General features: G+C 43.4%; 1 protein-coding gene across 4 annotated transcripts in view; it reads left to right on the top strand.

Annotated features, from left to right (window-relative positions):
* The window catches only part of LOC105023610 (neuronal PAS domain-containing protein 3), a 265,014-nt gene that overhangs the window by 167,937 nt on the left and 70,821 nt on the right, over nucleotides 1–26,256 (top strand). For all 4 annotated transcript variants that reach the window (XM_020054458.2, XM_010892953.3, XM_010892952.3 and 1 more), the window contains one exon: nucleotides 3,683–3,772. In XM_020054458.2, the coding sequence (XP_019910017.1) occupies nucleotides 3,683–3,772 (90 nt within the window). The remainder of the gene's footprint in view (nucleotides 1–3,682; nucleotides 3,773–26,256) is intronic.

Here is a 26,256-nt window from a genome sequence, read left to right as displayed (position 1 = left end):
GTCATAATAATTTAGTGAGATGTGGTCTAAACTGGTCATGCCTAAATACATTTACCTCACTGGCCAGACAGTAATACCAAAGTCAATATCACTATGTGAAGCGGTTTTGTAACTGTAATCTTTTTAATAACTGTGCTATTAACCTTACCATATTCAACTTCCTAAAGACATGTTTGTAGCTCAAATCTGTTTTAATGTGATGGTTAGGTGTCTTGTCTGGCTGGTCTCTGATGGTCTCCTTCTCACAACTACGTTTAGAACTAGCTGGGCACTGGTGCTGGGTGTTAGAGGTCAGAGGCCAGGGGTGTTACTAAGTTACACAGGTGTCTGTCTGATCCTGAAGCCCATTAACAACACACTCATCCTCATCCCCTCCCACTGCACTTGGCAGAAAAACAAAGGGCCTTGCTCAGTCAAAGCAGCCAGGAATGTTTTTAAATAAATTACTTAAGAATCCCATCTTAATGTAACACATTTCTCCCCCAGAAGTTTGTCTCCGCTGTGATTTATTGTGCACTTTACACAGTGGTTAGCCTGTAAACAGTGGCCGTTTATCACCGCAGTGGTGGAAGCTAGCTGCCGAACGGCTAGAATTCCAGCTCTGCTGCTTTCCTCTAGAGAGATGCCATTCCTGGACGGCAGATGCTAGGCGTTTCAAAGAGGAGCAGCCAGGACAGGGAGAAATGATTGGAGGCTGAAAAGGGGCGAGTTCTGGGGCCCGGTGTGACAGGCAGGGTGAGGTCTGTGGGGACGGATGATAACATTACACCGCCGGAGCCCCCCCATCCTCTGGTCACGGGGTGGCAGACTGTGTCACTGCTGCCCCAGTGCTGAGGTGCCCTCCCTGAGGGGAACAGAAATGAACTGACAGATTGAAGGAAGGAGAGAAAACCACTGGCTGTTGCTAGAATAAAGGGCTCAGCTCTCAACCAGCCACAAATACGAATTCTGATGCAACCTCTCACATGCCGAGAGCAATAGAGAAAACAAACTATGGGTCTTCTTTGTCTGCTATGGATGTTAGGCACTAAATGGGGCTTGCATTAGCTGTGTAATGTAAAGAAGAGCAATATAAATCTCCTCTTCATCCTGGCAGATGTGTGTGTGTTTGGGTAAGCTGGCTGACTGCAGCCGGGCCTCTGTGGGAGTTGCTGTTGTCAGCTGCATATCAGCTGGCTGTAAATAGCCCCAGGCTGCCCTGTTTTATCGGCGGGCAGAGAGACTCTCTCCTTTTAGTTTCCACTCTCTCCCTCTGTCTCTCACTCTCTCTTGCTTCTCACCAGCCGCTGCTAGCTGTGCCTTTAATGTTACCAGGGGAGAATAAATAGAAAAGCGCTCGCAAATATGAAATACCACCACCGCATGAGCCGCGACACCGCCCACGACACAGCACAGTAATCCTCATTTTCATAAAAAGGTGATCAGATCAACATTGGGGACATTGTGCGACATAAATGCCTTGTTCTCGTCAGGGCCTGTTGTCTCAGAGAAAGCCCTGAGATGGAGGCAGAAGTCTTTGTTTTCCTCCCATCCATTACATTTAGACTTAGTGTGTTTCTTTGTGGCGGGTGCCTGTGGTTAGCTGCCCTTCCAGATTATCCCAGCCAGTGGGAGAGCAGAAGTAATTAACCTGAGTGACCTGGGTGTGTTAATTGTTGCCTGTTGGAGGCTGGGCTCAGAACAGAACAGATCACTGTGCCCTGCTGTGATCTAAGAGCAGTGTCGTCATTCGACACGGTACTGGACCAGAACAGACCAGCATATTGGAGTAATAAAAAACACTATTTTGACTGGATAAAGACTATCTAGGAAGGAAATACACAAACATTGTATGCAGCATGAGGCTGGACGGATCAGCATTTTGAATAGACTGGTAGCTTCCTGGCATCGACCTGCCGTATTACACTCAGCCGCCACCTTTATTAGGTACACCTGGCTAGTATCGCCTGGGTCCACCTTAAATTAGGTACACCTGGCTAGTATCGCCTGGGTCCACCTTTATTAGGAACACCTGGCTAGTATCGCCTGGGTCCACCTTAAATTAGGTACACCTGGCTAGTATCGCCTGGGTCCACCTTTATTAGGAACACCTGGCTAGTATCGCCTGGGTCCACCTTTATTAGGAACACCTGGCTAGTATCGCCTGGGTCCACCTTTATTAGGTACACCTGGCTAGTATCGCCTGGGTCCACCTTTATTAGGAACACCTGGCTAGTATCGCCTGGGTCCACCTTTATTAGGAACACCTGGCTAGTATCGCCTGGGTCCACCTTTATTAGGTACACCTGGCTAGTATCGCCTGGGTCCACCTTTATTAGGAACACCTGTCTAGTATTGCCTGGGTCCACCTTTATTAGGAACACCTGTCTAGTATTGCCTGGGTCCACCTTTATTAGGTACACCTGTCTAGTATTTCCTGGGTCCACCTATGGACTCCATCCGCTTCACAGTTTGACATATTCCAACATGCCCTTCTGCCCACCACTGTTGTACATTGGTTTCCTCTGACCTTTCTCAATTAACATGGTGTTTCTGCTCTTCACTGGATGTTTTATCGCACCATTCTGAGATTCTGGAACCACCACATCTGGCACCAACAGTCATGGGCAAAGTTGCTTAGGTTACGCCTCTTCCCTATTCTAATATTTGGTCAAAACACGACTAAATCTCTTAACAACGTGTGTGGGCTTTATATTGTTATTTGCAGCCACATGAACAATGTTTGACTATTTGCATTAACCAGCTGGTCTACCTAATAAAGTGAGTTTATATGGACTTCAAAGAGAACAGTACCACCAGGATAGCAGCTTGCACCCTACCTTAAGCTTGCCTCTTGAAGCTAAGGAGGGTTGGTCCTGGTCAGTCCCAGAAGAGGAGATCAGATGCTGTTGGGAGGGCCAGTAGGCAGCATTCTTCTATCTAGTCTAAAGTCACAGTGCCCCAGGATAGTTAAATGGGGACATTGCCCTGTGTATAGTAGCGTCTTTCAGAAGGAACATTGAACGTCTGACTCTCCATGGCACTTATTGAAAGAGTAGGCTTGTTTTAACCCCTATGGTCCTGGCAAAATGTCCTATCTGGAAATTAATCAGGAGGAGTAACTGCTACCTCTGCAGTGTTGAATGGTCTAACCCTAACCCTGACTAATACATATCATCATGGCCAACTGACAATCCCCAGGTATCAGATGTGTGTCGTACTACACTATTTATGCTAAAGGTGCTATAAGCAATTTTACAATGCCTGTAAGTTGTTCTGGATAAGAGCTAAATGTGCATGTACCAACGCCCACAGTATATGCATATGAACTGGAAAATGGATGCAGTGAAGTTCCATCGATGCTTGATGCTTTACCATGCTGTAGCTTTTACTCTGATTGTCTGTGCCTGTTTGGCTTTGTTTATTGTTGTCTGCCTGCATTAACACACTGTTAATCAGGATTGTCATTGTTACTGGTAGCAGGAGAATTACTACCATCCACGCGAGGAGGTGTACTCTCTGTGTTGTTGACAGGCAGATGGACAGGGAGACGTAGACATACAGACAGACAGATAGATGAATAAAGAGATGGACAGGCGCTGTACAGAGACAGCATTCAACCTAACACATCTCTTTTTCTCTCTTCTTTCTATCTTTTTTCTTTTTTCCATTCTCTCCCTCTCTTCCTCTTTCTCTCCCACAGTCGTTGGATGGATTTGTATTTGCACTAAACAAGGAGGGAAGGTTTTTGTACATCTCCGAGACAGTGTCCATATACCTGGGGCTTTCACAGGTGAGTTCAACAACAGTACATTTCTCCTCACCACTTTTTTTTTACGCCACTCGTTTGTTTATTAATGGCCGCTAGAAGATAATTCCGACCAAATTAGAGCTAATTTAAAATCTCATCAGCTCGTTGGCCCTGTAGTTAATTTGCAGCCATCCAATGCTGCATATTTTATCAGAGGGTATTTTTCATGTCAGTAGTGTGGTTGCAGGTCCTCATCTCCTATTGGCCTGTCGGGCCAGTACGAGTACATGTCAATAAACACACGGGCTGTCTTGGAGGTCAAACGGCAGGGAGAGTGACCTTGAGCTTTCTAATGGTTCCATTATACCACCACAGCTTTATCTCCAGGGCCAACAGAGCGACTAGAGAAAACACACGCACAAGCACACACAAACAGAGCTGTAACTGACTGACTGAAAAACACACACCCGAGACACACTTAGACATTGTTTTTCTAAATTACAATAGATATTAGACGACAGTATAAAAGACAAAAAAGGCAATCAGTTTACCAAATTAAAAATGTTAAATTGCATAGGTTCCAGACACATATATCTACAGATTAATTCAAGTAAAGATTGATTAATGATTTCTATCAAATAATTGATTAATTGTGGAATAGGTCCCCTAAGCTTTGGGCTGCGTGATGAACTAGTTATCTTGTTCAGGGTTTTATCAGCAGAAAGAGTGAGCGTTGGCGTGATCAAGTTAGTTTTTTATTTGCCTTGTATGAGTTAGTTGTGTAATCTAACATATGTACAGTGAGTACTCCAGCCCTCCATGATCTTAATTGCTGTTTTACTTTTTAGCCACTTAATCTGTTTTTTAAACATAGATGCTAATTATTTTCCACATTAATTAGATCTAGGAGGGTTTTTAAGCCTTTTTCAAATTGACAAGGTTATGAATTTTATGGTGACACACAGACAATCTAAAGCAGATTTATTTAAGTGGATTTTCATCCTCTTATTCAATGTCTAAAAATGTTCTGCATATCAAACATAATGTTAATGAAGCCATTAGTTAGGACTTGCTGTGTAATTAAAGTGCCTTCCCTCTATCAAAGTTATTTTTAATGTATTTTTATTCTTTATAGTAAAAGTTAATGTCTTACACTTCTATGTTGATTATGGCTTGTAAAGAAAAAGAGAGACTCAGACAGACACAAAGAGAGTGCGCGAGAGAGAGAGAACAAGAGAGTGAGCGAGAGAGAGAGAGAACGAGAGAGTGAGCGAGAGACAGGGATGGTTGTTTGATGTGATGGCCTTTTGCCTGTTTGGTTCAACATCATATAGTACTAGGAAATGAGTCAGTTAATACAGCAATGTTTTTAATGGCCTTCGAGACAAAGCCAATCAATGTACATTCACCTAGTACTGAATGAGGCCATAACCCTAACTTTATATATGAGCACACAGCTTTGTTGATGGTTTGGTCTAGAATACTGATACTTTTTAATTGTGAAGTCCAAAATGCTGATAATTGTTAATGATAATGTCCAGAATACTGCTAATTATTAATCATGTATTTGGAAAATGTATCATTGTTGAGGATGTCCAGAATACTGAACTTTGTTGTTGGTGAAGTCCAGATTGCTGATACTTGTTTACGGCATATTGCGAAATACTAATAATTGTTCATGGATTTGAAATACTGACAAGCCTAGAATACTGATACTTGTTAATCTCTGAATCTCGCTTGAAGGTCATTTAAACTGTGTATAATTAGTGCAGGTTGTATCGGATAGTTCTGTTATACTGGGAATTGGACATTATTATGGCACATTTGTGTCAGCCAGTCAGTTGAGTGAAACAGATGGTCAGAATTTTGTTTTGCAAATGGCAAATAAGCTGCCTTCCTCCCAGGTGATCGCAGGTGCCTTAGTTTATGTCTTAGTTCTCAGGACCAATGTTCTGTCTTTATTTGAATAATCATTGACCATAGCTCACCTTTTTGAATGCAGCCAATTCCAGAATTGTCTCAGTTTCAGTCATTTACAAAACACAAGGATAAAACCTTTTTATGCCTTGGTGTTCTTTTCTAATAAAATGATAAGTTTCGACTGAGAATGTACAGTGTGTGTGATAAGTTATGTTAGGGAATGTGTTGGACATGGGATAATGGTGGTTATTAGCCAAATTTGGTGTAATTCTGTTTGTGTCTGCCAGCTAAAACGCCTGCACTGCCTCAGCGATTTAGCCCAGCTAATGGTGGTATTTAACAGTTCTGGAATTGCTGGACAGACATGCCTTGCAGCGGACAGACAGACATCGCAGCGGGGTTGTAGTAGAACGAGACCCTCAGGGAAAACTCACCCTTTGTTTATGGAGCGTTTTTCTATTTCTATTTATGGAGCAGTTTTCTATTTATATTTCTATTCATGGAGCAGTTTTCTATTTCCAAACCAAATTCTGCCCTTTCAAAGGCCTCGGCTGTGGCCCATATTACAGTTAGAGTGCTACTTCGGCCAAGGACCCACAGGGCTCTAATGAAAAGCAGGGGACAGAGCTAGGGACTAGGGTCACTAGGGTCGCGGCCCCTGTTGATCCTTGATCCTGTCATGGAAGCCCCTGAAACTCCCCATGTTGGCCCGATGCTGGCCCATAGTGGAGGTGCAGAGGTGTGACTAGGCAGCTGTCTGTTTGGTAATTGAGATGTGTATGTTTGTTTTGTATAACAGATGGCACTGTGTGCTTAGGCTGATAGCTAGGAAAATAATAATTGCATTATTCCGGCCAACAGAATATTAGCTTTTGGAACCCGGCCTATTCCAAGACCCACCCACCCCCCCCCGCCAATGCAGCATATGCACTCGCCTGGACAGAATATCCAAGGAAATGGTTACATCTGGAATACAGAGACCATCTGAGTTTTCATCTGTCTCCGAGGAGTTGCTGGCTTCTCTCTTTTTTTTTTTTTTTACCAATTCCAGGCACTCAACCCGGCAGAAATGTGTTACAACACTCTCAAGTATTACAGGAACAGCAAATTGAGAACCTGAGCGGCACCGTATGGTTGAAGCTCGCTCTCGTCCCATTGTTTATGTGCCCAGCGATGTGATTGAGTTGGCATAATTCCAATGCCTTTCCATCTCTCTGTGCTGCAGGGGAGGGAGGTAAAAGTCTCTCGCCCTCCTTCACGAAACAAGGCCTCCCTTTTATTGTGGAGCGACACCAGTTAGACCTCGGTGCCCTGCTCCCATTCACGTTTCGCTGCAAAAGGCTTTTCCAATTGTGGAGCTGGAATTGAATGTAGACATCTGCTTGGCTTTAAGTGACACGGCTGTGCATGTGTGGCTGCGTGCACACTGGGAGCGGGAGGGCCATTTGAAAGCCACCAGGAGCCTGATCCCTCCGCCCTCCCTCCCTCCCCTCTAGCCCAGGCCCCCTCCCCTGCGGCGGTGCTGGTGGAGGCTCCCAGAGGATCTAAGGCCAAGTGGGATGGAGGGGGATATTGAATCTATTAGCATAAACGTCTGCCTGAATGTCTGATCACATCTTTGTGAGCCGATCAGTCCTTGCCCTCCTTTATCCTTCATGCCCCCTCACACACACACACACACACACACACACACACACTCCCAGTTCACACACGCACCCTTCTCACACTACCAGTCTCTTTTTTAATGCTCTACAGATTAAGCCTGCTCATAGCCTGATAAAAGATAATCCAGACTTTTGACAGTTTTGCTTGGCCAAATGAGACTGTTGAATGAGTCGGTCTAGTTCTCATTGTTTATAGTTGGTGGATCATTTTCAAAGGCTTGAAGACTTTCACTAAGCTATTCTTAAATTCCTATTTTATTTCATATGCTGTATATTTATTTGTTGCATTTCCCTAATATTATTTTCAATTAGCACTGAGTCTGCACTGTGAGGGGTTTTTGCAAGGGAAATCAAGCTGCTACTGTTACTCTTCATAACCCTCAGCCAACAGTAAATTGACCTCTGTAGTGAATCCAAAACAAATGGACACACCATTATCCGTCAACCGCTGAGAAGATAACGTCAAGCCTCACTAAGCATGTGGGAGGGGGATTTTTTTTCACCCTCTATTTTTAAATGGCCTACCAGGGCATGAATCCAGAACGTTACTAAATGGGTAATAAGCATTCTTTATTTATGATGTTGTGGGGTCTGCAGAGCAGAGGGAGAGGGCGGCCATTTGCATGAGGGCTGGTAGTGATGGTAAAGGAGACGGGGCCAGGGGAAGGTCGCGTTTAATTGAGCCACCTCGGTGAACCAGCTGGCCCCGTAGATTCCTGAGCCCTGAATGAAAACAAGGCCCGTCACTCCAGACAGTCCCAGACATCCACGTTATCCGCCGCAGAACGCCAGTGACAGCCGGCCCAATCCTGTGTCCGCACAGCCAAGAAGCGTCCGCCTCCCCCCGTGGAATGTTACCAGGCCGCCTCGCTCTGGGGTTCATTCCACTACCTAATTAGGCAGTAAGGGGCTCTGAGATCCGGTGGAATTGATAAGAGGAGCAGTGCAGTGAGTGTTGTGAATGAAGCACTGGAGTAGTTATCTGTCATGTAATAAAGGCAAACGCAGCATTGAATCAAACCGCCACAATCCACTGTAAGAGGAAAAATGAATGAATAAATAAATGGGGCCAATAAACCTACATTTAGTCCCTGTAATAAGCACTACTAATGTCGTCCAATCCAATGACCAGATAAGTGGATAGGAAGGGGTAAAAACAAAAAAGACCAAAGATTTACAGCGATGAGGGACATCAGTGGAGAAGGCAGGAGAGGACATGACACAGTGTTCCCAACAAGGCCGAGCAACAGAAAACATTATCAATTCACGACATTTAAATTGATAAATGCTCGCAGCCGAACGCTACAAGGGCACTTTGAAAAGCAAATAGCGACCTGGTGAAGAAATTGATTTGTTTTCCCTGAAAATGACTGCATGATGCATCATTTGACTGCGCTCTGTCCAAGTGCTTGACAGAGATAATCTGGCCAATCCCAAGGGTGACCTTATCGTCCGCGGCAGGGCAGCTCCGTCTGTGCCTGTCTTTGTGCATGTCAAGGTTTCAGAGGCCTCCATCCTTTGGGGAGGACAATTTCCCGCACTCTCCATTCTGATATTGAGCCAAGAAGCAGAGAGGAAGATGTAGGTGGGTGGTTGGGTGGGGGGGGGGGGGGGGGGGGGGCCTGGTTGGTTGGCAAGAATCTAAAAGTCTACAAGATTTTTAGAGTATTTCTATTAATAAAACAACTATTCCGCAGATTATATTAAGCAACACTTTGTAGTCCTAAATTGGGAATACCTTTTCAATATCAGACAGGCCCTACTGTGCTGATGGACAGGGATATTGTTGTTGGGTTTTTGGCGCATTCTTCTGGTTTGATTTTCAAGGTCAGAGAGTGGGATGTCTTTCAGCTCACCATTCAGTACACTTGACTGATTCCATCCTAGCCATGTTGTTCAATTTCCTTCTATAACCCCACTTGTGAGGTATTGCTTTGTCAATGGTTCTGTGGCACAGTGAATAAAACATGATGGCTCTGTGGATCTCTCCATCCCATAGGTTAGTCCCTCACTGTCAAGCAGCCAGCCAGCCAGGGAGCCAGCCAGCCAGTCAGCCAGCCAGCTAGACAGTCAGACCACAGCAACATCAGTCTAGACATGGGATTTAAAGCACCTGTCAGTGATATGTATGAGTTGGCTCCTAAACATTGTCTTGTACTGGAGCTGGAGCCGACCAGTGTTCCCGTCCGCTAGGAGGGTGTCTGTAGTGCACTAACGAACCCTAGGGAAGCAGTAGGGCACTAGATAGGGAATAGGCTGCCATTTTGGCCAGGAACAAGGATGGTTGAGAGAATTTGTTGAAAACATAGTTATCGTACAGTATATTGTCACATATGCTGTACCTGTTGTTTTCACTGGTGTTTATTCCTGATGGCATAAAAAAAAATTCAGAGAACTGTCAAGGTTCCTATTGTCATAATTCATAGACCTTTTCATAGACCCCAATCACACCCCCGGACCTAACCCTAATCATACCCCCATACCTGACCCCAGTCACACCCCAAGTCATAACCCCAATCACAGCCCCAGTCTTAACACCAGTCACACCCCCAGCCCTAACCCTAGTCAAACCCCAGTCCTAACACCAGTCACACCCCCAGCCCTAACCCTAGTCAAACCCCAGTCCTAACACCAGTCACACCCCCAGTCCTCACCCCATCACACCCCCAGTCCCAGCTTCAGCCATCCTGTGTCTTCCTCCCAGCAGACATACTCTATCTAGCCCATCATTTTCAAACTGCTCTTTTGATAAACCACAATGCAGACATTTATTTCCATCCTTCAGATCATCTCCAGACTGATAGGACTGCTCTCATTTCATATCTCTTCTCCCATCCGTATTCATGTTTGAAGGCGGATGGTTCGCCCAGATAACATCTCCAGTGTACTGGCTGACGATAGCTCACTCCTCACTGCATGGGCTTTTTACATCCACCATCAGCCTTTCATCTGCACTGAGATCTGGGGGAGCGTCAGCATTGGGAATACAACTGGATTTGAATTGAATGTGAAGATAACGCAGTTAAGATTATTAACTGTAAATAGGCTTCAGTTGGCTTTATTTTGGGGGGGAGGTTATTTTGAGTAGCAAATGGGAACATTTGGGAACATGTTGAATGAAGAGTACTTTGCCACAACACGGTTCAGGTTTAATGCCTCTGTTGATAATGAACTGAACTGTGTCAGTTGTGTGTGTCACTGTGACCCGATGTGCTGAAGATTTTAAGGTCATTTATTAAGGCACCGACAAATTGTATATAGAGTCTGAGTCACTGACTGGACTATCCCGCTCTACCACCTCATAATCACCCATAAGAAGTCAGAACGAGTTTGATACTTGCTTTCTCTTTTTTTAGCAGGATGTGTTATCAGCCATGTTTTCAGTCTCAATCAATCAATCAAATCTATTTATAAAGCCCTTTTTACATCAGCAGTTGTCACAAAGTGTTTTTGCCGGACCGCGTAAGCAGACACGGCTAAGAAGAGCGAATGTCTTTTACTGAGTGACTGACTGACTGATTAGCGCTTGTTAAATAGCGTAGTGGTTAGAGAAGCGGACTTGTGAACTATAGGTCCTGAGTTTGTATCTCCTCGCAGGCAAAGCGAAGTACGCATTGTGAATTATTCAGTATTGACGAAAACTTTGCTGGCTGAAACTGAAACCTGAAATTGTATATGGTTATATTGAGACTGTTTCTGGCATGGAAAAGTTCATCTTCAGTTCTGCTAGCAATTGCTCGTAAGAAGTTTGTAGATCCCAGTAAGCCTGTTACTGGCTAATAAGCTGTTAAAACGTTAGTCAGTTTAACACAATGCTCAATAGTGTTTAGCGACTGGTGAAATGCATAATGCTGTGGCATTATGGTTAAAGACAGTGCCTCTCACGTGGAAGGCTCAAGTTCAAATCTATTGTGAACATTGACATTTATTTTATTTACACGATTCTCTCGTCCTTTCACTTGATGGAAAAGTTAGTTATCATCACCTTTCTTGATAGTTATTGTATCAATGTCATTCATAAATGAAAGAAAAAAGTGCGTTGTTATGCCATGAAAGAAAAAAATAAGTTCTTATGTCATGAAATGAAATAGCTTTGGCAGACTCGATAGCAATTTCTCAATTCTTATGATTATTCCAGTAAGTTAGTAGATACAGGTAAATCCTATTACTGTCTAATAAGCTGTTCAAACGGCCAGTGGCAAAAGCTAACAGTTCGTAGACGCCATTTGTGGTGGAGGTAAACGTATTAAGAAACGTTAGTCAGTTTAACTGTATCAATATCATTCACGAATGGCCAATTAGTTGTTAAAACGGCCAGTGGTAAAGAGGATTTAGACATAGACAAGAGGCTATACTGACACCCATCGAATGTAGAGCTCTGTGGTGTATTGGTTGCCGACATAGCCTTTCATGTGACCGACCCAGGTTCGAATCTCAAGAGGGCAATATGTCCTATTGCAGTCCGGCTGAACTAGGCTTGCCTGGTTTCTTGTAACTAAACACCCAGCCTGAAACCCCTAGGAGCAAGCAGTAACCTAGAGAGGAATCAGGCTCAGAGGGGTGACCAGTCCTCTTCTGGCTGTGCCGGGTAAACATTTTAAGAACACAAGTTGTAATAATTAATAAATGCATGTGGGCTGTGTCCAACGTCTATAAAACTTTATCCAAGTCAGAAGCATGACCACCTGGACAAGGACAGGGACAACCGGGGGGTGGGGGTCAGCAGAGTGGCGGCTGGAATCGTCAGGTTCCAACGAGGAGGACTTTGGACAGGGACCGCAACAAGTCTTTCGAGCCTGGTACTCTGGAGGTGTGGGCCAAGACCTCATGTCCTCCTAAGTTTAAACGCAGCAGGAGACAAGGAACATTTAGAGAGTGCATTCCTTAGATTTACAAGGATTTACAGTGGAGAAGGAATACTGACCTTGGGGCTGAGACAGAAGGGTCCAGTGACACTGTGGCTCTAACCAAGGGTAACCTCGGACAGGGCCAAACAAGGTAGGAAGTTAATCCACCCACATTACCAAGCATCAACCAAAGGGACACCAACCAACCGCAACCACCCTGAATGAGCAAAGTGCACTTGAATTGCACGATGGGCACAAAAGAGGTACAACAACAAGCCAGTGACTCCGCCCCCGAATGGCATTGGAGAAAGGGCATCCCAGTGGCGATGAGAGCCCACCTGGCAAGACAGCAAGGGTGGACAGCATCAAGCCTTTCCATTCACCTTCACACCCCTGGGCCAGACTACACTTAACCATGCTGTAGAGTTGAGTCTTTAGTAAACACTTGAAGAGTCTCCAACCTTGATTGGCAGATCATTCCACAGTAGTGGAGCTCTATGAGAGAAAGCCCTGCCTCCAAATGTTTGTTTAGAAATTCGAGGTACCAGGGTCACACCTGTGATTTATGCTAATGTTGGCACCAGGCTTCCCTGTTTCCACTATACATTTGGTACCAAGGAATTAAGGAGGGGCTCAGGTGGGGAGGGAGGTGTAAACTATCGACAAGTTTTCCGGTTACAAAGAATAAAAGGCGATATTTTTCTGGTTGTAAAATAAAATAAACATAACGACATGCTCAGTTTGTTTTACAAGTTTTGAACTTAATAAACAATACGGAGTTTGAACATAATAAAACAAACTTCTTCCTCAAACTACTGCCAAAACTATCTACATTTATTACAATGATTTAGGAGAATTCTGAGGTAAATATGTGTTGTTATAGGTTCTGCAGGCTACGTCTCAGTCTCAGCGCTTTGATTGAGTCAATGGTATTGTACCACAGTCAGTCGTTCCAACTCTTTCCGTTCTGAGTCTTTGCTTCCCTGTACTGTTGCTTAATTTTCTGAATTTTTTCAGGGGTCTGTTTGTTAGATCGGATGAAAACCATTACGAGTAGTTTAAAGACTAAGCAAATGATACACATCACTATTCAAATAGCACAGCATGCAGCGTTTTCTATTGAGTCAATGGCATCATACCACCTTCGGTAGTTCCAGTCTTTGCTGCCTTGTACTATTGCTTTATTTCTTTATTTTATCAGGGGTCTGTTTGTTAGATCGGATGAAAACCATTACAAGAACCCTAAAGACTAAGCAAATGATAGGCTACACATCGCCATTCGAATAGAACAACTTGCCGCGTTTTCACACCACGTAACGCATCAATCCGCAAACCACGCCCTGAGTCCTAAAATCCGGGGCTTGTGGCACCAAGTGAGAGCCGGGCTACTCGGCCACGCCCTAGTGGCCAACTGGCCCTGTTCCATGTAATTGGAAACAGAAACAAATTGGGACTTTAGGGTAAAACACCAGTGTTTGGCACCAGTGGAAATGCGGCATTAGAAGGCCTGCATCTTGCGATCTTAGGTTAAGTGTAGGTATGTATGGCTGGATCATTTCAGCGATGTAAGTAGGACCAAGTCCATGTATTGATTTATAGGTTAACAATAAAACCTTAAAATCAGCCCTAACCCTAACAGGCAGCCAGTGTAAAGAGGCTCATTCTTAATAGAGTCACTATTTCAATTTGGATTTAAGAGTCACTATTCCAGTTCAGATTAAAGAGTGACTATTCCAGTTCAGATTTAAGAGTCACTACTCCTGTTCGGTAGAGAGGAATGAGCAGGGCGGTGCCACCGGTACAAGAGTAGCCGGGGCGGACCAAGCGGTATCGGTGATGTGGTGCGGAAGCAGCAGAGGCCACAGATGAATGGAGGAGCTGCTCTCTGAGAGGGCTCATACTTCACCCCATTGTCAGGCCCGGGAGGGTTGGGTGACGATGGAGCTCAGGGTGGAGAGGTGATGCCAGTTAATGCCCCCCCCAGTACAAGATATTGACCGCCAGGCTGCCATAAAACATCTGGCACAGCCGAAGAGAGGCAAGGGGGAGGGATTAGAGAGGAATTCCCATTGTGGTACATTTCAGCTTCTTTAGTTATTTTGCCATCAGTAATAATTACTGTGTGGGTGTTTCCTTCATTGGCAATGGTAATGTTGTTCAATTTTTGTATTTTAAGGAATTTGTTGATGCTTCTTTGTGTGTACTCGTACAGTGCGGTGAAAAGATATGAACACATTGTCGATGGATGATTTTGATCGAGTTATCAATGTTTTCATTTTCACATAATACATCATCGCTTGCCCTCAACCTAAGATTGGTAAAGTCAGTAGAAGCTTTCTGCATATTTTAACAGAAAATGTTATTCATTAAGTCCAGCATGATCTGTCTACTTCTTCAGCTGGACCATAAACTCAGTAATAACCTTTTATCAGAAGCAGGGCAGACACTATAATATGACATTTTCACCCAGATTCTGCCAAAGAAAGAAAGAGAAAAAAGGCGTCTTGTAATCTCCCCATATATTTGGCTCCGGGAAGCCATCATATAAGATATAACAAGCTGTGATGAGGAAGGGGAACTTTCCCTCTGAAGAATAATAGATGAGTCCTGACCCTCTCACAGCCGGAGCAAAGAGTCACCAGTTCTCCGTGTAAGCCACCACCATTCCAATTTCTCACTTTGGAGAATAACAGCATCCCCTGAGCATGAGGTGAGGTGGGGGGGGGTGTCGAGGAGGGAGGCTGTAAGGAAGGGAGAGGACAGGTTGGTGCCTAAATCAGTGGCACGGGCCTCAACTCTGCCCAATCTGGCCAAGTTTGACCCTTAAAATATTTAGATGAAGATCGTCGAATGCATGCTAACCACCAATTAACTGGAAATCATGTTTGAAAGGCTTGCCGTTGTTTTTGTGCTTTCTGGATCTGATTAGTGTTGGTTCACTTCAGCTGCGTCAAACCAAATAATCAGTGGGTCTTTGTATTTCGGCCTTGACACGGAGACTATTTACTGTCTGTTTACTGCTGAACCCTATCAGAGGAATTGGTCTAAGAATCTTATGAGAAACTGTCCCGACTGACTCCATACCTGCCAAAGCCTGGAGAGAATGTTTCTCTACATTTTGCACACAGCCCTAATTGTTGTCCCAAATTCGCATTTACTGTAGTCTACTCTCCAAGAATGATATTAAAACAATTATCGGGATTTATTTATACGGGCTTTACAAATGAGGGCTAATTATTGTGTCTTAATGATGCCTCTTAGTGCAGCTACCTCTGCAGCCAGCGCTATGCAGAGATAACAGAAGGGACATTTGCTTAGAGGATTTAGCAAAATGTCACCGCCACTTTGTGCACAAGGATGATAACTTCATTCATCCATTATCGTGGCAAACACCTGCAATGTAGCACAAGAGACCATGGGGCTATGGGCTAGATAATTACTAATGAATCAATATGGAGGGAGAGAGAGTTGAGTTAGAAGACAGAATTGTCCCCCGCTCTCTCTATCCGTCTCTACCTCTCTCTCTCTGATACAACCTGGGCCTGATAAACCTTTAAAATAAGCAGGCAGAGAGGAGGACAAGGTGAAGAATGGGGCTGGCACTCATCTGTTCTCAACATGGCAGCTTTGTTTGTTAGCCTCACTGGCTGCTGATATCTCTGTTTTATCCTTGGGCTCTATTTTCATATGAATATATTACGAGAGAGAGAGATACAAAGTGAGGTACCGAGAGAGATAGGGCAGAAGAGAGGTTGAGAGTGTAGGAGAGAGGGGGATGAGCAGAAAAAAGGGAGAACGAGGTTTGTACAGGTCGGGAGAGACATCCACGCTACATAATTTACCCCACAACACTTCTTACATGTCCTTCATGTACTTTGACTTTTACAAGTTTCTAGCAAAGTGAAAATGGTATCGAATGTGAGTACCATGCGAGACTTGAGTGGGAATGCTATCTGGTTGGAGGTGATTGTAGCTAAATGCATTTCTGCATATTCGATTTGCTCTAAACCCCCTTGTGAGAGGATTCTAATGGTGTCCTTATAGCCATGAAAACCCACCAAAGGCCCTTTCTCCCATGGCGTTTTTAATGCTCTTCACTTCTGTCATTATCCCACCCGGGCCTGGACCCCGATCAGAACGACAGCTGATTGGGAAAACAGGTGTCCCTCACAAGCGTAATGAGGGTTTGTCGTCAAGACCACGTCCATTTCTTAGCCCGTAACCCTCTGAGACGGCCGTGCTGCTGTGGGATGCATTTCTGCGAAATCCCCCAACCGATGAGGAGAAAAGCGGCTACATCTCGAATATCGAGTGAAAGGAGCAGAGCAGAGCCCGACGCGAGCGGAGCACTCCTCACTCCTCAAAGGACAGCTCATTCCATCCTCCATATTGCTGGATAAAGACGCGGAATCACATATGGCAAAGTGGTAATGGCGAAGCAGCACTTAAATCCCCTCATTTAAGTGCAAATAGGTGTCATTTTGGAAGGCCTAAGCAGCTGGCTCCGCAATGTCACCCTAACTCCATGTGACCACTTGCCGGGGGTTTGTTTCCTCTGTGGCCAAACAGAGGAGAGGAGAATTCTCTGAACGTTTAGCCACCGCGGCAGACACCGCGCGGATAGGAGATTACTATGATGGATGATGGGGTAGTGTTCTAGCCACTTCATGTGATTCGCCATATGCAGGACTCTGGAGAAATAGATAGAACAAGTCAATGTCAACTAGTGAATCATCCGATGGAAATCTGTCATCCGATGCTACCCCGCTGGGTTCCACTTCCAACGGAGACCCTTTTTATTTTGATACTCCATTATGCATTGCTTATGAGGCATTATAAATGCTGTCTTAATGCATTACAGTGTTCGTAGGAGATGTTGTTCTGGTAGCTGGTCTCTTATTGAAGTGCATTGCTTATGGAGTTGCCTGGTGTTGTTATACTAACAGGGTGGTCATTAGTGGATGTGGCCGGCTCTACAGTCTGGTCTAGTGGGCCAGAAGCAGCCCATATTTCAGAGCAGATGGCTAAAGTAATGCTTTAGTCATTTCTCCTTGACTTGTCCTCCATTGTTGGACGTCCAATGCAATGTGACCCACGACTCAGATTTGGAATGTTAAATCAACCTGTTTCACAGTTATTGCATCACACTGAAGCAGCAGATACCTTGATAATAAACAGAACCCTTGGGCCACAGATGCCTAGCTTTTAACAGTTACGTTACTCTATAGAAATATATACTTGATTGAATAATTGTTTTAATGTCTATCTCTAGCTACTGAAAAACAATGTCAGTTGTACATTAAGTAAAACATTTTGGTAACACTTTTGGTATTATGTTGCCCTAATTACACGCGCCCTTGCTGAATGTTCTTCCTCTTGTTCCCCTGTGTAGCTGAAGTTTTGTAATAACTTGTCTGAAAACAGTTAAATACCATTTTAATTACTTGTATCAATAATTTGACCTTTCTTCAACTCCACAGGTCATTCATAAATATTTAAATAGGCTTGAACCCACTTGTTTTAATGTACGTCGATGGTATTACCTGGCTCAGTGGATGTTCTGAATGAATGGAAATATTTGAGCATGGTATTTACATTAGATACTGTAGTGCCTGGTCCTATCACAAGATGGTATATTGCCTTTGGAGTTGATGCTAGACGTACCATGTGGTTACATGCAAGATCAGGTTTGGAGTTGGTACACTATTGACATGGAATTTCCAACATGTAATTTCAAATAATTTGTTACCCCGTAGAACCAAAGATGATGTTATAACATCAGTAGTTACGTGCGTTAGTTCACTGTGAATCGCTATAAAACCACTGCGGTACACAGCAAATTGGGGAACTTAAATGTAATAAAAATACTTTTTATATGATTTGAAAACTACGTCCCTGAGTAGAATCCTTTAGTTGGTTGTGTACCTTTCATGTGGCTTGAAGGAAAATGGAACAACAGTTGATGTTGTTGTATGTATTGAGTTTTTTTAGATATGCACTGCTACTGCACATTGCCTGACCTGGATTTAAACTATAAGCTTTGCAAAAAAAGTTCAATAGTTGTCACCAATATGTAGCCGAGCCTTTATAGTATTCATACATTCCACAATACTCTAAATGTACGATGGGACAGAGGGTATTTCTAGATATAATTCTGAGGGAAGGTTTGGTTTGATGGGCTGGGCTTTCATTCTGCTCCAGAGGAGAGATGGAGCTGTTCCCTAACGGTAATCTTGGAGGAGATTTCTCCGGAATAAACATTTGTATAAGACCACCACCGTATAAGCCAGCGTTATTCGCCTGAGATTTTGTACATGCTTTAATTCAAGTTCAAACCTCTACAGTTTCCTTTTCCAAGTAGAAAAATAAATGTCAGCCTGTAGTACTCCAACCTTTTCTTTCCAATGAGAATGGATAGCTGTATTAACTCTTCTGATTATCATGGCATTTCAGACCAGCAAGCAGCATGGTGTTGGATCAATACTCTTTTAATGGAACACATAGAGAGTTGGGCTACGCAGAGCCAACAAATGTTTTTCATTTGTTTCCTATAGGAAACGCAGGAGCAAATAAGATGCAGGGCGGTGTGGGCATGGGAGAGAAGACATTTGCATTTTCTATGTCCAGAAACTAGAGAATACATTGAATGTCATTCTAGAAGAATCTGATGGCTTCGTCAACTCATTCTGTAGCAAAAGTGATTCTTTTCGAGTTGTTATTCCTGTTGATGGGTGAATGCATGTGGGCTATGCATCCCCAGATCCTCTTTGTATAATTTTGTGGACAGGAGACGAAAACCCTGGCAGAGAGACTGTCTGCATCCACAAGGAATTGTTTCGTTTTATTTCATTAAATTGTTTTTTTGTTTTGTTCATCAAAACCAAATTTTTTTCCCCCAGTATTCCATTCCCCGACCCTCCCCCATTCATTCCCGGACGCTTGGCGGCAGGCGGAATAGGAGTTGCGAGCTGATATGATGTTTCCTTGCTCACGGCATGGCCTACCTTGGCTGCTAACTGTAATTTACTTTTCTCTCCGTCGCCCCCAGTCTGCCTGGGCCCTGGTTTGTTGAATGATGTGCTAATCCATTATATTCTTCAGACAAGTGTATCGACCAGTATAAACAGACTGGAGGGCACAAACCTAAATGAAAGCCGTAGTTTCCCTCTGAATCATTTAACTAGCTCCCGGAGCAAGTGCAGCAACATAACAGCCTTTTTCTCAGCCTGCTGAATATACATTAAGATGCCATTAAAGTAGCCTGTAAACCCAGGCTGAAGACAGTGGTGAGGATGTTCATGTTGCATCCAGTTTTCCAGCCTCGCCGTCTGCCCCTTTTCTTCTGGCTCTTCCAGGCCACTTCACCCAGATGTGGTCCTCGTCTGTCCTCACATGTATTCTGTAGTTCCAGAGAGCACATTAATGTGGCTTTTGGAAAGCCCTTCTGATAGCATGTTTTCTTTGTTTTTTTACTCTTCTACGGGTTCCAGGGTTCAGATACTATCCTTGACTAGCCATCCTCTATACCTTAGCTTTGCCGTAATGAAGTGTAGTTGTTTCCACGTAGTACTACGAACCCCATTACACTAACAGCCTGAAGAGACTGTAACTATAGATAAAGTTTGATAATTATGTAACCACTGAATAAACCTGCATTACCCACCGCTAATATCTTGGTATATAATTTCCCTTCAGGAGAGAGGAAAGTTGCCAGTTCAACGAATCATGTGGACTCACAGATAACTCCCTTAAAAGTCACGATTGTGCTTTCTTTGTTCAGGCTGGCGTTCTTAAAAGTTGTCTTTTTAACACATCACTGCACCGTGAGCCAGTAAACATTCCCAAACAGCCAGTCGTGAAGAGTGTTTCTCATTTACAGCCACACATGTACCCACTCACCCACTCATTTCCTCAGCTGAGAACAGCTGTAATTATAGCTGAATGTTTCTGTTTGTTTTACTCATTACAATAACATGCATTTAGTAAAAGTTGATAAGGAGAGTTGCTATGGAACACTGCAATCTGCTTTGACACCGCCATTAATTATCCGCTAATTGAGATATGAACAGGGGTTTGTTTATTAAGAGAATAAGACAGAGACAAGCTCTTGCAGCTGCAACAATGACTGGCTGCAATTCCTCTAAATGTGGTTTCTTGTTCTCACCAATACAGTCCCATTATGTGGATCTCTCTATAATGTGCCTTTAACACATTATATAATAGAATGCTGTGAAATTGTCTTTTAAAGTCTGGCCATAATCTCACCATAGCCTTGTCATGGTTAGTCTCACCACAGTCTCACAATAGTCTCACTGCAGTCTCATAATAGTCTCACCACAGACTCACAATAGTCTCACCGCAGTCTTACAATAGCCTCACCACAGCCTCCTGATAGTCTCACCATAGCCTGTCTCACCATAGAAAGCCACTTGGTAGAGATTTGATTTGAGCGTGGGGACTTGCCGGTTGGCAGACGGGTAATGAAAGTCTCTACGGAGCGCGGAGGTAGAGCAGGGAGCAGGCCACGCTACGCTCAGTGTGCCAGACAGACCATGCTAAAGCCACTAATCAGTCCCATCAGTCAGTCCCTCCCTGTCAGCCCACAGCCCAGATGGGGAGATGGGGCTGGAGAAGCCACTGAGGATTACCAGGAGGGAGTGGGGAAGAGCACGAAGGGAGTGAGAGAGACACACACACACACACACATACACTTGCATGCGTGCCCGCACAAACACACACACACACTCTCTGTTCCTCTTTCTCTCAAGCAGAGAAACACACACACACTACCATGCCCCCCCCCCCCCCCCCCCCACACACACACACACACACAAGAATACGCTCAAATACACAAATCATAATCTGGATGTTTCTCTCACCTCACCAATCCAGATTTCATACCTCCACTCTGGACAAATGCATTTGACCTGCCCAGGAAACAGCTGTATTGAGATTAACATAAATCAGCCGTTAGTTAGGGCATGTTTAGCAGTGCATTAACACATTTTCCACAGTAATGAGTTGCTAAGTAATTGCATTCCTGCCCCTGAATGCGAGCAGTTCATTACTTAACTACAACTATATGATTTCCTCCACCAAAACATGAATTTAGGCTCTCATGAGTATTGTTCCTCTTTAAGTTGATTTCACATTAAGCAAAGGTGGATAGGATAGTGTTTTTTCTTCTCCTGCTACCCCCAGTCAAGACATCTACCAGCCTGAAGGTTTAGTGGAGGTATTTCGCCTGGCTTTGCCCAAAAACTTTCCAGTGTTAAAGGAGCAATGAGTAGATTTTCTTTTTTGTAATATCAGAAAAGGTCAATCTTTATATCTGTAGTGATAGTCGAATGAAAGTATTTGGCAGTATTTTTTCACCTTTCACGTTCAGACAATGCAGACTTTCTAAGCCACATTAGCTTATGTTTTTCAGCGGACGAGCTGCTTCTCCCTTCCATCAGTGTCAGTCAGAAACATGGTCATTTTTCCCTGAAGCACACTGGCGACCAATAACAGCCTGTTGCAGTCTCCTGGGAAATCCCATCATTGAATAGTGTAAGGAATCATTGTTCAATCTAAATCGCTGTGAAATATCTTTCAAATCAAAATATGTTATTTTTGCTGCTTTTTGAAGCCAGTGGGTGTGAGTGAAAGTAAAACAGTAGCGCGAGCAGGAGGTGGGAGTTGGTTTGGGTGCTTATTGTTCTTGCTGCAATTCACCAAGCTTCCACATGGACTATGCATTGTACATTGCCCGTATGAGGTCCTGTGACTATAACAATGAAACCGGATCCTTAGATCTGCTGGTCATTAATTAATGGTCGTGACAACTTGGCACCTGTTACCTCCGATCACTAAACCACATCACGCTGCGTTTTGATGACCACACATGGCTCGCATCAAAAACGTAGCCTTTTCGTCTTATTGAACCACCAGTCGCTAAACGCCAGCTCTGAGCCAATCAGAAAGCAAAAGAAAATGTTTATAAAAGTAAACGCGAGTGAGAAGAAGGGGGGCGTTTGTTTTCCGGCCTCTCGACTGAGATCTGGCGCACATATTAAAAGAACGCTCCCTCAGTACAAGTTAGCGGCACTGAGTACGGACATGTTTTTGTATTGCTGTTAGTAGGGAGCCAGACGTCCTGTGGTCTTATTGCTGACATAATTGGGACTATTGAATTGCGGCATTGGTGGTATCTGGCTCTGCTCTAACGTATAGCTTTCAGTGGGGTATAGTGTGTCTGCCCGTCCATCCTTGTAAATACGTGTTGGAGGAAAAGATATGGTACTTGTTGATCGTGTTTCATGCCACACTTTCATTCAGACAGTGTCTCTGGCTCATCTTTCATGGGACTTAGCCAGGCAAAATCAGCAGCAAACGTATCAAAACAACCAGAGTGGAAAAAATATGAGTTTACACAAAGGCAGGTGGAGAAATTAAGGATGATTTTATTTCCTTATCTTTCCCTGGAATTCATTACTTTGCAGTCTGTGCTATGCAGTGACAGGTCCTGGCTTGTCAGAAAAGACTAATGGCTTGTCTTCCTCGTGGAGGAAAAAACACCAGCTTGTCGACATAAGTAATCAACTTGTTCTTCTCCAAAAGGAAATCTGAATGATCTTAAATTGAAAACAAACAATAATTTCAGATACAGTACTCCACTTTATTTGACACCCACCCCCCCCGTGTTAGGGGGTTTATTGTTTCACAATTCAAGTTGTTATCCTCCATGTGACATATGCAATGTTAGCAATCAAACAGACAGTTATTATTATGAATGATATTTTGTCCTGACTGACTCCCTAAAGGAAAATGTACCAATCAGAAGTCAAACTTGAAAGAAATGTCTCGACACATCAAACCTAGAATTCATAAGTGCACCTCTAGTCTGATCTGTGTTGGCTTTACCGCTGTATCTGGGCTGAAAATACAGTTTTATATAAAAAAAAAAAAGACAAGAAAAACGACTGCAAGGAGCCTGAAACAAAGGGAGGCTGTGGGTTCTTTAGAATTGATACTTTCTATTTCAACTCTGACAGAGGCGTTGATGTTAAAGTTAAGTTCTAAGCGGGAAAAGGGCAAAAAGAACAATGCAGCAGTCCTTGAAAACAGAGCGGGAAGTCCCACCGCGAGTCAACTGTGTACTTCACACACTTCTCAGTTAAAGGTTGTCTTGATTAAATGACAGCCACTTTGTTGTTTACACACGGATGGCAGCAGCAACAGACACACACACACACACACACATGCGTACACACAGACGCCTATTCCCACATATCCTGAAGACAGTATAGTAGGGCTGAACTGAGATGAGTTAAAGAGAAAAACATAAAAACATCTGGATGTTAAAAAAAGAACTGTAACCACCTCCAAAATCTAGGACAATGTGAATCGAATATGATTATTTTTGCCTTGATAGTATTTCCACTACAAATGAAATAGCATTTTCTTATTTATGCCTGGTTTTGAAGAAGAGACACGGAGAAGAAGAGACACGGAGATAGCTGACAGGAAGAGGCGTAAAGAAAGTTAGCTGTTTTAGTGTACTTGGCAAGGTCAACTTTAACCGCTGAATGTACTGTAGGTTCCTCTGGGAGTAGCCAAAGTTACCCATCGCCCACCTAAGAACCCCAGGGAGGTGGAGCAGGAGGCCACGTTTACACTGCTATTAAATTAATTACCCTAACCCAACACCACTGAACACAGCAGGAACGTGCCAAGGCCTGTGTTGTGCCGGCCGTGGTTCTCCACTGTTGTGTGTCTTTCCACATAAAGAAGCCCAAGATTCTGAGTCACAGCAGGATGGGAGTCTCTGGACGCTCTTCCAGCTCTGCTTTGAACACATTCTGGTTGTCTTGGCTTGAAATGATGATGACGCCCCTCGGATTGTCCAATTAAAAACGCGTGTTTGCTATTATTTCGAATGAATCTCCTTGTATCTATCTTGTGCTATCGAGTTTTTTCCTTTTTCTTGTGGTTAATGTTCATAAACGGCGTGATAAAACGAAAGTGTTTTCAGTGCAGTGGAGATTCTCAGAATCGTCATAGCTGAGCCTAATCAGATTTCGGTAAGATTTCAAAATGGCTACTTTTGTGTTGCTGTTTATTTCTAGGCTGTGAATGGGATGAAGTGGTCCTGTATTTATTACTGTGGTGTTTGATAATATTCGTCTGTAGTGCAACATGAATGATCACCACCAGAATGTCAACTAAAGCTGCGTTTCCACACCGGCGTTATTACGAGGGCTCTCAGCAGCGTTTTGAAAGATGCCTTTCTGTTATTTATGCAGCGGCTCCCACATTTGTGTAAACATAAAATCACATGCTTTATTACTTCCCTTTTGCACCCAGCGCCTTGACCCCAGTCATCGTAAATGGAGAACTAGTAGGGAGCTAATGGAGACAGATGGGAATATGGCATGCCATTTACTCAAATTGGTGAAGTAATTAACCTCGAGGTGCTTCGGTTTGCAAGAAAGATTGTTAGAATATCTGGCGGAGAGGGCCAGATAAACAGACTCCCGGCCTAACCACCTCTGACAACTGCATCATAAACTAGACTCATTCTGTTCAATTGACCTGTCAACGTTTCAAGACCAAATAAAGATTTGTATTACAATGTAGTTTGGGTTAGGAGATAGTGGAGGGAGCCTCTTCTGCCACACCAGCCAGGCAGATATAGCTCCACTATGAGGGCTGCTACTCTCTCCCTCTCTTTCTGTCTGACTCCCACTTTCTTTCTCAATTCAATTTCAATTTAATTTCAATTTAAAGGTCTTCATTGGCAGGGGAAGCATTTTGTTTACATTGCCAAAGGAAGTGGAAAATGATAAAAGTGGGTAGACATTTTTAAAGAAATCTGTAAATCTCTATCTTTCACTTTATCTCTCTCTCTCCCTATCTCTTTTTCTGTCTCACGCTCTTTCTTTTCACCTCACTTTTTCTGAGCAGATTTCACATTTACAAAATAACATGCAGGCCAGAACTGAAACATGAATGGCAAAAATGAGCATTAAATACATGACACTGGATGAAGTACTTACACAAATTATCATGAAAAGTTATTTCAGTCAATCATCAAATACAATGGCCCGATAAATACTCATTACAACTATCCATATGTCCTAACAACGTTAACCCTCTTTTATGTATGTGTCATTTTGTCGATAGTGTAATTATAATATGTACCATAAAACGTAATAAACATATCTCTGCACAGCTGTATAATTTTTTCCTAAAATGATTTTAGCAAAGATGAACAATCCTGACAAAATGTCACTCACGAACATGAATGTCCAGAAACAAGACTTAATTAGGCCGTTTTCCATTTTGTCCTTGATTATTTCAATGATGCTGTATATACAGAGAATAAAATAACATACACAAGCTAAAAAATCTCTTCAAAATGAAACAAGGTCAAAAATGTATTTTACATATATATTGTACTGTATACATTATATATAGCATTGTAACTTGTTGTCGTTCTTGAGTATTGGATCCGCTGCCCAGACACTTTCATAAAGAGGTCATGACTGAACTTGATTTTCTTCTGTAACATTAGTTCTTTGTTTTCTCCTTTGAGCTACAGTACTCAACAATCATGCTTCTGAACCCCTGATTATCTGTGGGTCCCTCTACCTCTCCTTTAACCTTACCATGGCCCCTTGCTTGGTCCATTCTTGCAAATAGCAACTGATTATATATTGAATAACAGTGCAAAGACGTTTTTCACACATGTAGATGAAGTTCACATTCAAGGCAGTAGATTGAATCAACTATGGTTAAATGTTTTCATTTCGTTTGACCGGATTTACTCGACCGGGTTTTTCGCCTTTTGTTGACAGTTGCATTTACTGTTTTGCAAAAATGACCGTAGCATTTGAATTGGATGTAAAAGCAACGACAAATTACTATTGCTGTGCTCATTAGGCTATAATAGAGATAAACTAGACCCCAAATTAAAGTGGCCTTAGCAATCGAGAAAAACTGTAAACGCCGTCCGACGCCGCTGTACGTCCTCTACAAATCCATCTGTGTGGGTGTGCTGTGACAGCTTTGTGGAAGCAGATGGCAGGCCGGCTGGTGATTGGGCACTGTT

The sequence above is a fragment of the Esox lucius genome, chromosome 15, assembly GCF_011004845.1.
Source record: "Esox lucius isolate fEsoLuc1 chromosome 15, fEsoLuc1.pri, whole genome shotgun sequence".
Taxonomy (NCBI): domain Eukaryota; kingdom Metazoa; phylum Chordata; class Actinopteri; order Esociformes; family Esocidae; genus Esox; species Esox lucius.
This window is presented reverse-complemented; position numbering and strand designations above follow the sequence as displayed.